Below are 11,224 nucleotides of genomic sequence, written 5' to 3' on the forward strand. Positions count from 1 at the left end.
GAGAGAGGGAGAGGAGGGGGAGAGAGCGGGGGAGAGGGAGAGGGAGAGGGAGAGGAGAGAGAGAGGGAGAGGGAGAGGGAGAGAGAGAGAGGGAGAGGAGAGGGAGGAGAGGGGAGAGGGAGGGGGAGAGGGGTAGAGAGAGGGAGGGGGAGGGAGAGAGGGAGAGGGAAGAAAGAACGAGGGAAGAGAGAGGGGGGGAGAGGAGAAGACAGGGAAGAGGAGGGGGGGAGAGGGAGGGAGGGAGGGAGAAAGAGAGAGAGAGGGAGAGACAGAAAGAGAGAGAGAGAAATAGAGAGAGAAAGAGAGAGAGATAGAGACAGAGAGAGAGAGACAAATGAATGAATGAATGAATGAATGAAGGAAGCTATAAGTATATAGACACATAAATGAGTCCTGTGCAGTGAGTTACTAACATGAAGGAGTCCTGTGCAGTGAGTTACTAACATGAACGAGTCCTGTGCAGTGAGTTACTAACATGAACGAGTCCTGTGCAGTGAGTTACTAACATGAAGGAGTCCTGTGCAGTGAGTTACTAACATGAAGGAGTCCTGTGCAGTGAGTTACTAACATGAACGAGTCCTGTGCAGTGAGTTACTAACATGAACGAGTCCTGTGCAGTGCAGTGAGTTACTAACATGAAGGAGTCCTGTGCAGTGTGGGGCCAGTAGACGTAACACAGTGTCCTCTGTCCCATCTGTCTGGTTGTTGAGTAGTAACACAGCGGGAACGCCAGTACCACCGCCATGCCCCAGATACAGCCAATCACAGACCCGGTTACCGTTGCCGAGAGGCGGGGCTTGAGTGGGTGGATGATGGCCATGTACCTAGGTAACAGGAGGTGACATATGGAGAGGTCAGGGGTTAGAGCTCAGAGGTCAACTCTGGGTAAAGGTCCTAATACTGCTAGATCAGAAGCTTTGTGTTTATGTTTGGAAAATCATTGGATTGGCATTTAAAATCATTAGATTGGCATTTAAAATCATTAGATTGGCATTTATAATCATTAGATTGGCATTTAAAATCATTGGATTGGCATTTAAAATCATTAGATTGGCATTTATAATCATTGGATTGGCATTTAAAATCATTGGATTGGCATTTAAAATCATTAGATTGGCATTTATAATCATTGGATTGGCATTTAAAATCATTGGATTGGCATTTAAAATCATTAGATTGGCATTTATAATCATTGGATTGGCATTTAAAATCATTGGATTGGCATTTAAAATCATTAGATTGGCATTTATAATCATTGGATTGGCATTTCAAATCATTGGATTGGCATTTATAATCATTGGATTGGCATTTAAAATCATTGGATTGGCATTTAAAATCATTGGATTGGCATTTATAATCATTGGATTGGCATTTATAATCATTGGATTGGCATTTAAAATCATTGGATTGGCATTTAAAATCATTGGATTGGCATTTAAAATCATTGGATTGGCATTTATAATCATTGGATTGGCATTTCAAATCATTGGATTGGCATTTAAAATCATTAGATTGGCATTTAAAATCATTGGATTGGCATTTAAAATCATTGGATTGGCATTTATAATCATTGGATTGGCATTTAAAATCATTGGATTGGCATTTAAAATCATTGGATTGGCATTTATAATCATTGGATTGGCATTTATAATCATTGGATTGGCATTTAAAATCATTGGATTGGCATTTAAAATCATTGGATTGGCATTTAAAATCATTGGATTGGCATTTATAATCATTGGATTGGCATTTCAAATCATTGGATTGGCATTTAAAATCATTAGATTGGCATTTAAAATCATTGGATTGGCATTTAAAATCATTGGATTGGCATTTATAATCATTGGATTGGCATTTAAAATCATTGGATTGGCATTTATAATCATTGGATTGGCATTTATAATCATTGGATTGGCATTTATAATCATTGGATTGGCATTTAAAATCATTGGATTGGCATTTCAAATCATTGGATTGGCATATATAATCATTGGATTGGCACTTAAAATCATTGGATTGGCATTTATAATCATTGGATTGGCATTTAAAATCATTGGATTGGCAGTTAAAATCATTGGATTGGCATTTAAAATCAATGGATTGGCATTTAAAATCATTGGATTGGCATTTATAATCATTGGATTGGCATTTAAAATCATTGGATTGGCATTTATAATCATTGTATTGGCATTTATAATCATTGGATTGGCATTTAAAATCATTGGATTGGCATTGAAAATCATTAGATTGGCATTTATAATCATTGGATTGGCATTTAAAATCATTGGATTGGCATTTAAAATCATTAGATTGGCATTTATAATCATTGGATTGGCATTTAAAATCATTGGATTGGCATTTAAAATCATTGGATTGGCATTTATAATCATTGGATTGGCATTTCAAATCATTGGATTGGCATTTAAAATCATTAGATTGGCATTTAAAATCATTGGATTGGCATTTAAGATCATTGGATTGGCATTTATAATCATTGGATTGGCATTTCAAATCATTGGATTGGCATTTAAAATCATTGGATTGGCATTTATAATCATTGGATTGGCATTTATAATCATTGGATTGGCATTTCAAATCATTGGATTGGCATTTATAATCATTGGATTGGCATTTATAATCATTGGATTGGCATTTAAAATCATTGGATTGGCATTTAAAATCATTGGATTGGCATTTAAAATCATTGGATTGGCATTTATAATCATTGGATTGGCATTTAAAATCATTGGATTGGCATTTATAATCATTGGATTGGCATTTAAAATCATTGGATTGGCATATATAATCATTGGATTGGCACTTAAAATCATTGGATTGGCATTTATAATCATTGGATTGGCATTTAAAATCATTGGATTGGCAGTTAAAATCATTGGATTGGCATTTAAAATCAATGGATTGGCATTTAAAATCATTGGATTGGCATTTATAATCATTGGATTGGCATTTAAAATCATTGGATTGGCATTTATAATCATTGTATTGGCATTTATAATCATTGGATTGGCATTTAAAATCATTGGATTGGCATTGAAAATCATTAGATTGGCATTTATAATCATTGGATTGGCATTTAAAATCATTGGATTGGCATTTCAAATCATTGGATTGGCATTTAAAATCATTGGATTGGCATTTATAATCATTGGATTGGCATTTATAATCATTGGATTGGCATTTCAAATCATTGGATTGGCATTTATAATCATTGGATTGGCATTTATAATCATTGGATTGGCATTTAAAATCATTGGATTGGCATTTCAAATCATTGGATTGGCATTTAAATCATTGGATTGGCATTTATAATCATTGGATTGGCATTTAAAATCATTGGATTGGCATTTATAATCATTGGATTGGCATTTATAATCATTGGATTGGCATTTAAAATCATTGGATTGGCATTTATAATAATTGGATTGGCACTTAAAATCATTGGATTGGCATTTATAATCATTGGATTGGCATTTAAAATCATTGGATTGGCAGTTAAAATCATTGGATTGGCATTTAAAATCAATGGATTGGCATTTAAAATCATTGGATTGGCATTTATAATCATTGGATTGGCATTTAAAATCATTGGATTGGCATTTATAATCATTGTATTGGCATTTATAATCATTGGATTGGCATTTAAAATCATTAGATTGGCATTTAAAATCATTGGATTGGCATTTAAAATCATTGGATTGGCATTTAAAATCATTGGATTGGCATTTAAAATCATTGGATTGGCATTTATAATCATTGGATTGGCATTTAAAATCATTGGATTGGCATTTCAAATCATTGGATTGGCATTTAAAATCATTGGATTGGCATTTAAAATCATTGGATTGGCATTTATAGTCATTGGATTGGCATTTCAAATCATTGGATTGGCATTTATAATCATTGGATTGGCATTTATAATCATTGGATTGGCATTTATAATCATTGGATTGGCATTTAAAATCATTGGATTGGCATTTAAAATCATTGGATTGGCATTTAAAATCATTGGATTGGCATTTATAATCATTGGATTGGCATTTAAAATCATTGGATTGGCATTTATAATCATTGGATTGGCATTTATAATCATTGGATTGGCATTTAAAATCATTGGATTGGCATTTAAAATCATTGGATTGGCACTTAAAATCATTGGATTGGCATTTATAATCATTGGATTGGCATTTAAAATCATTGGATTGGCAGTTAAAATCATTGGATTGGCATTTAAAATCAATGGATTGGCATTTAAAATCATTGGATTGGCATTTATAATCATTGGGTTGGCATTTAAAATCATTGGATTGGCATTTAAAATCATTGGATTGGCATTTAAAATCATTGGATTGGCATTTAAAATCATTGGATTGGCATTTATAATCATTGGATTGGCATTTATAATCATTGGATTGGCATTTATAATCATTAGATTGGCATTTATAATCATTGGATTGGCATTTAAAATCATTAGATTGGCATTTAAAATCATTGGATTGGCATTTAAAATCATTGGATTGGCATTTAAAATCATTGGATTGGCATTTATAATCATTGGATTGGCATTTCAAATCATTGGATTGGCATTTATAATCATTGGATTGGCATTTCAAATCATTGGATTGGCATTTAAAATCATTGGATTGGCATTTAAAATCATTGGATTGGTGCAAAAACAACTGGAGGGAGTTTCCACTATATTCCTAACACCAGTTCATTCCTTTTTTGAATTCATGAGAGGGAGTGTACAAATGCAGACTTCAGGAGAAGGGTAGAGAATCTGAACGTAGAATCTGTGTCCAAAGTTATCCGCAAAGCTAAAGCATTACCAGAACTGATCGTACTCGTCACTCATGTCTGCACCCCACTGAGGATCTCCTGAAGCTAAGCAGGGGTTTGTCCAGGTCAGAATCCTGGATGGGAGACCTGCCAGGTGGAAGTGAAGTGGTGTCTGCACCCCCACTGAGGATCTCCTGAAGCTAAGCAGGGGTTTGTCCAGGTCAGAATCCTGGATGGGAGACCAGCCAGGTGGAAGTGAAGTGGTGTTGTCTAGACCCCTATGGTCAAGGGAAACTTTCAAGCTTGAATCAATTATATTTCCCCTTTTACTTGTTCCTGTCCTGCCCCCTTTCCTTCATCTCTCTACCCCCCTTCATCTCTCTCCATCTCTCTACCCCCTTCATCTCTCTACCCCCCTTCATCTCTCTCCATCTCTCTACCCCCCTTCATCTCTCTCCATCTCTCTACCCCCTTCATCTCTCTACCCCTTCCTTTCTCCATCTCTCTACCCCTCTCCATCTCTCTCCATCTCTCTACCCTTCATCTCTCTCTCTCCATCTCCATCTCTCTACCCCTTCCTTTCTCCATCTCTCTCTTTCTCCATCTCTCTACCCCCATTTATCTCTCTCCCTCTACATCTCTCTCCCGCCTTCCCCTCTCCATCTTTCTAGCCACTTCCCCTCTCCATCTCTCTAGCCCCTTCATCTCTCTACCCCTATCCCCTCTCCATCTCTCTCCCGCCTTCCCCTCTTCATCTCTCTACCCCTATCCCCTCTCCATCTCTCTACCCCCTTCCTTCCCCTCTCTCTCTTCACCTCTCTACCCCCCTTCATCTCTCTCCATCTCTCTACCCCCTTACCCTCTCCATCTCTCTCTATACCCCTTCCCCTCTCCACCTCTCTACCCCCTTTCCCCTCCATCTCTCTACCCACTTCCCCTCTCCACCTCTCTACCCCCTTTCCCCTCCATCTCTCTCCACCTCTTTCCCTCTTTCCCCTCTCTGTCCTATTTCCATCCTCTTTCTCTCTCTCTCTCTCTCTCTCTTTCTCTCTTTCTTTCTCCATCCATTCTCTGGATCTTGACCTCTATGCAGCTGATCTCCCATTTAAATCAGACCCCTTCTGTTGACACGCACACTAGATTGGCAGACATGATGCCTTGGAGGAATTGTCACGGCATCCTATTTCTAGACATCAACGCCTGCCTTAGGGGTCTGGGATTGATGTCAAGCTCAGTGGTCTCATCACACACAGGCTGTGCTTGATGATATTCTGACATCCTGAAGCGAACTGAACTCCACTCCGTGGTGAAAGGCACTTCTGATGAACTCCACTCAATGGACCGGTCTCAGACTACAATCGATTCGCCCCCAAGGTCAATACTTTTATTTTATTTTTAAAAAGCAAAACGATGAAACACCCACCTATGTACCTATGTTTGTCCTCTGTAGTTGCGTGCCTTTCGTTGTTTGCTGAAATCCATAATTTTTTTCAAAAAACTTTAATCAACATCTCTACTTTTTCTAAAAACTTTAATCAAAATCCCTACTTTTTCCAAAAAAAAATCAAAATCCCTACTTTTTCAAAAACTTTAATCAAAAAACCTACTTTTTCAACAAAAAAAATCAAAATCCCTACTTTTTCAAAAACCTTTAATCAAAAAACCTACTTTTTCAAAAAACTTTAATCAAAATCCCTACTTTTTCAAAAAACTTTAATCAAAATCCCTACTTTTTCAAAAAACTTTAATCAAAATCCCTACTTTTTCAAAAAACTTTAATCAAAATCCCTACTTTTTCAAAAACCTTTAATCAAAAAACCTACTTTTTCAAAAAACTTTAATCAAAATCCCTACTTTTTCAAAAAACTTTAATCAAAATCCCTACTTTTTCAAAAAACTTTAATCAAAATCCCTACTTTTTCAAAAAAACTTTAATCAAATACCACCAACGACTGTTACCTTGTTGATATTCAATTGGCACATCATAGAGCAACAGCAAACGTATGTACAAGGTGAGCGTTTTCATAATAAAACATTTTTTTTTTTTAGGGGTGAATCGATGTAGTCGGAGCTATATTCCATAAAGCCTGGTCTCTTCCTCCACTCCGTTTGTGGAGTCATCAGAAACGTCCTTAACCATGGAGAGGAGTTTAATCCTTCTCCATGGAGATGCCTGTTCCTTATCTCTCTACGTGATGTGAAGTAAAAATTTTAAAAAACAACTTAACAGAATGAATCTTTCTCACCGGTCCACGGCGATGGCCACCATGGAATAGATGCTGGCGAACACCGCTGTCACCGGAAGGAAGTTGTGGAACTTGCAGTAGGCGAGTCCGAAATACCAGTCTCCGTGCGCAGCATAAACGAAGTTCACGAACGAGTTGAAGGCCGCCATGGACGTGTCCGCCAGAGCCAGGTTCAACAGGAAGTAGTTTGTCACTGTCCGCATCTGTTTGTGAGCGAGGATGATCCAGATAACGATCACGTTCCCGCTCACCGAGACCAACAGAACGAGACTGTAGGCGACCGTCCAGAGAGCGAGCAGCCAAACCGGCTGGATGAATTGGTTAGTGACGTTCCAGCCACCGACCGGGACGTTGGAGACGTTACTCGGCTCGCTCATAACGGAGCAACGATGGAGAGAGACGAGAGAGAGGTTACTGGCAGCTATCGTTATTAGTATGAGCTGGTCTGATCTGATCTGACGGTCTGATCTGATCTGACGGAGAATAACAGATCCACCCAGTTAACAGCTTGTAAGGGAATGTCTTCATAGGGCTGTAAACGGTCTGGTCTCCCGGGAGATGAAGTGGCCTTAAAACAAACAACGACTGGTGTATCTTATTTTCACTTCACTGGAGTGAGATCTCTCTCTCTCTCTCTCTCTCTCTCTCTCTCTGTCTTTCGCTTTCTCTCTCTCTCTGTCTTCCTTTGTCTCCCCGTGTCTCTCTCTCTCCTTCATTCTCTCTCTCTGTCTCTCTCTCTCTCTCTCTCTCTTTCTCTGTCTTTCTCTGTCTCTCTGTGTCTCTCTCTCCTTCTTTCTCTGTCTCTCTGTCTCTCTGTCTTTCTCTCTCTGTCTTTCTCTCTCTCTCTCTTTCTCTGTCTCTCTCTCTCTCTTTCTCTCTCTGTCTCTCTGTCTTTCTCTGTCTGTCTGTCTCTCTTTCTCTCTCCCTCTCTCTGTCTTTCTGTCTTTCTCTGTCTCTCTCTCTTTCTCTGTCTCTCTCTCTCTCTCTCTTTCTCTGTCTCTCTTTCTCTGTCTCTCTCTCTTTCGGTCTTTCTCTGTCTCTCTCTGTCTTTCTCTGTCTCTCTCTGTCTTTCTCTGTCTCTCTCTCTCTCTTACTCTGTCTCTCTCTCAATTTCAATTTAAGGATCTGCCCCTTTTTTTAAAAATGTTCTCCTAAAACGACCCAAATACAACTTCCTGTAAACTCAGGGTAAAGAGAGTAATCATTTTCTTGGTACCATTTGAAAGGAAACACTGAAGTTTGCAGAAATCTGAAAGGAATGTAGGAGAATATAACAGATCTGGTGCAAAGAAAAAAAAACTGTTCTTTTGTCATTTCTTTTTAACCATCATCTTTGAAATGCAAGAGAGAAAGGATATAATGTATTATTCAAGCCCAGATGCAATTTCGATTTTGGCCACTAGATGGCACCACTGTATGTGCAACGTTTTAGACTGATTTTAAAAAAAACTTTATTTAACGAGGTAAGTCAAAGACGGCCTACCAGGGAACAGTGAGTTAACTGCCTTGTTCAGGGGCAGAATGACAGATTCGTACCTTGTCAGCTTGGGGATTTGATCTTTTAACCTTTCGGTTACTAGTCCAACGCTCTAACCACTAGGCTACCTGCCACCCCAATGATGCAATGAACCATTGCATTTCTGTTCAAAATTTTGCATCAAGACTGCCTAAATGTGCCTAATTGGTTTATTAATAACTTTTCAAATTATTGTGCACTCCCCTCAAACAATAGCATGGTATTCTTTCACTGTAATAGCTACTGTAAATTGTACAGTGCAGTTAGATTAACAAGAATTTAAGCTTTCTGCCAATATCAGATATGTCTGTCCTGGGAAATGTTCTTGTTACTTACAACCTCATGCTAATCACATTAGCCTACGTTAGCTCAACCATTCCGAAGGAAGAGGACCCGGGCAGCCGGCGTGAGATAAACCCCGGACTCATCGCTCCCTTTTTGTTCGTTAACGAAGAGCGTGTTTTTTTGTTAATTCTTCCCAATGTGTCAAGTAATTATATTTTTTGTTTTCTCATGGTTTGGTTGGGTCTAATTGTGTTGCTGTCCTGGGGCTCTGTGGGGTGTGTTTGTGTTTGTGAATAGAGCCCCAGGACCAGCTTGCTTAGGGGGACTCTTCTCCAGGTTCATCTCTCTGTAGGTGATGGCTTTGTTATGGAAGGTTTGGGAATCGCTTCTTTTCAGGTGGTTGTAGAATTTAACGTCTCTTTTCTGGATTTTGATCATTAGCGGGTATCGGCCTAATTCTGCTCTGCATTATTTGGTGTTTTACATTGCAGACGGAGGATATTTTTGCAGAATTCTGCATGAAGTCTCTCAGTTTGGTTTTTGTCCCATTTTGTGAATTCTTGGTTGGTGAGCGGGCCCCAGAACTCACAACCATAAAGGGCAATGGGTTCTATAACTGATTCAAGTATTTTTAGCCAGATCCTAATTGGTATGTTGAATTTTATGTTCCTTTTGATGGCATAGAAGGCCCTTCTTGCCTTGTCTCTCAGATCGTCCACAGCTTTGTGGAAGTTACCTGTGGCGCTGATGTTTAGGCCGAGGTATGTATAGTTTGTTGTGTGCTGCAGGGCAACGGTGTCTAGATGGAATTTGTATTTGTGGTTCTGGCAACTGGACCTTTTTTGGAACACCATTATTTTGGTCTTACTGAGATTTACTGTCAGGGCCCAGGTCTGTCAGGGCCCAGGTCTGACAGGGCCCAGGTCTGACAGGGCCCAGGTCTGTCAGGGCCCAGGTCTGTCAGGGCCCAGGTCTGTCAGGACCCAGGTCTGACAGGGCTCAGGTCTGTCAGGGCCCAGGTCTGTCAGGGCCCAGGTCTGTCAGGACCCAGGTCTGTCAGGGTCCAGGTCTGACAGAATCTGTGCAGAAGATCTAGGTGCTGCTGATGGTCCTCCTTGGTTGGGGACAGATCTGGGTGCTGCTGTAGGCCCTCCTTGGTTGGGGACAGAAGCACCAGATCATCAGTAAACAGTAGACATTTGACTTCAGATTCTAGTAGGGTGAGGCCGGGTGCTGCAGACTGTTCTAGTGCCCTCACCAATTCGTTGATATACTATATATCTCTCCATCTCTCTTTGTAGACCGTCATTGTAAATAAGAATTTCTTAACTGACTTGCCTAGTTAAATAAAGGTGAAATAAAAAATGTAAAAATATGTTGAAGTTGGGGCTTGAGCTGCATCCCTGTCTCACCCCACGGCCCTGTGGAAAGAAATGTGTTTTTTTTGTTGCCAACACTTGTTTGTGTACATGGATTTTATAATGTATGTTTTTCCCCCAACACCGCTTTCCATCAATTTGTATAGCAGACACTCATGCTAAATTGAGTCAAAAGCTTTTTTGAAATCAACAAGGCATTAGAAGACTTTGCCTTTGCTTTGGTTTGTTTGTTTGTCAGTTAGTGTGTCTATTAGGGTGTGCAGGGTGAATACGTGGTCTGTCGTACAGTAATTTGGTATGAAGCCAATTTGACATTCTCTAAGTACATTGTTTTCACTGACAAAATCAATTTCTCTCCATCTCTCTTTCTCCCTCCATCTCTCTATTTCTCTCTTCATCTCACTCTCTCTCTCTGTTTCTCTCTCTTTTTCTCTCTCCATCTCTCTCTCTCTGTTTCTCTCTCTCCATCTCTCTCGCTCTGTTTCTCTCTCTCTGTTTCTCTCTCTCCATCTCTCTCTCTCTGTTTTTCTCTCTCTGTTTCTCTCTCTCTCTGTTTTTCTCTCTCTGTTTCTCTCTCTCCATCTCTCTCGCTCTCTGTTTCTCTCTCTCCATCTCGCTCTCTGTTTCTCTCTCTCCCATCTCGCTCTCTCTGTTTCTCTCTCTCTCCATCCCTCTCTCCTTTCAATTCAAAAGGCTTTATTGGTATGGAATATATGATCACATATAGTATCAGTCAAAAGTTTGTACACAGCTTCTCATTCAAGGGTTTTTCCATATTTTATTATTTTCTACATTGTAGAATAATAGTGAAGAAATCAAAACAATGAAATGACACATAAAATAATGTAGTAACCAAAAAAGTGTTAAACAAATCAAAATATATTTTCTTTATATGTGAGATTCTAAAGAGTAGCCACCCTTTGCCTTAATTGACAGCTTTGAACACACTTGGCATTTTCTCAACCAGCTTCACCTGGAATGCTTTTCCAACAGTCTTGAAG

General features: G+C 39.2%; 1 protein-coding gene across 1 annotated transcript; it reads right to left on the minus strand.

The window, feature by feature from the left end:
• Nucleotides 1–410: 410 nt before the first annotated feature.
• LOC115182348 (neuromedin-K receptor-like) lies at nucleotides 411–7,611 on the minus strand. Its single transcript, XM_029743968.1, has 2 exons — nucleotides 7,044–7,611; nucleotides 411–824 (listed from the first exon to the last, which is right to left on the minus strand). Exons 1-2 carry the CDS (start codon nucleotides 7,418–7,420, stop codon nucleotides 533–535), a joined length of 669 nt encoding a protein of 222 aa, XP_029599828.1. The 5' UTR covers nucleotides 7,421–7,611; the 3' UTR covers nucleotides 411–532.
• Between the last annotated feature and the right edge of the window lie 3,613 nt (nucleotides 7,612–11,224).

Source organism: Salmo trutta, unplaced genomic scaffold (assembly GCF_901001165.1).
Source record: "Salmo trutta unplaced genomic scaffold, fSalTru1.1, whole genome shotgun sequence".
In the NCBI taxonomy this organism is placed as follows: domain Eukaryota; kingdom Metazoa; phylum Chordata; class Actinopteri; order Salmoniformes; family Salmonidae; genus Salmo; species Salmo trutta.

Excerpts from the sequence above, each read along its gene's own strand:
- LOC115182348 (XM_029743968.1), bottom strand. The coding sequence starts at position 7,420 with ATGAGCGAGCCGAGTAACGTCTCCAACGTCCCGGTCGGTGGCTGGAAC. Across the intron at positions 825-7,043 it reads GTGGCCATCGCCGTGGACCG|GTACATGGCCATCATCCACC; the intron begins GTGAGAAAGATT and ends CCTGTTACCTAG.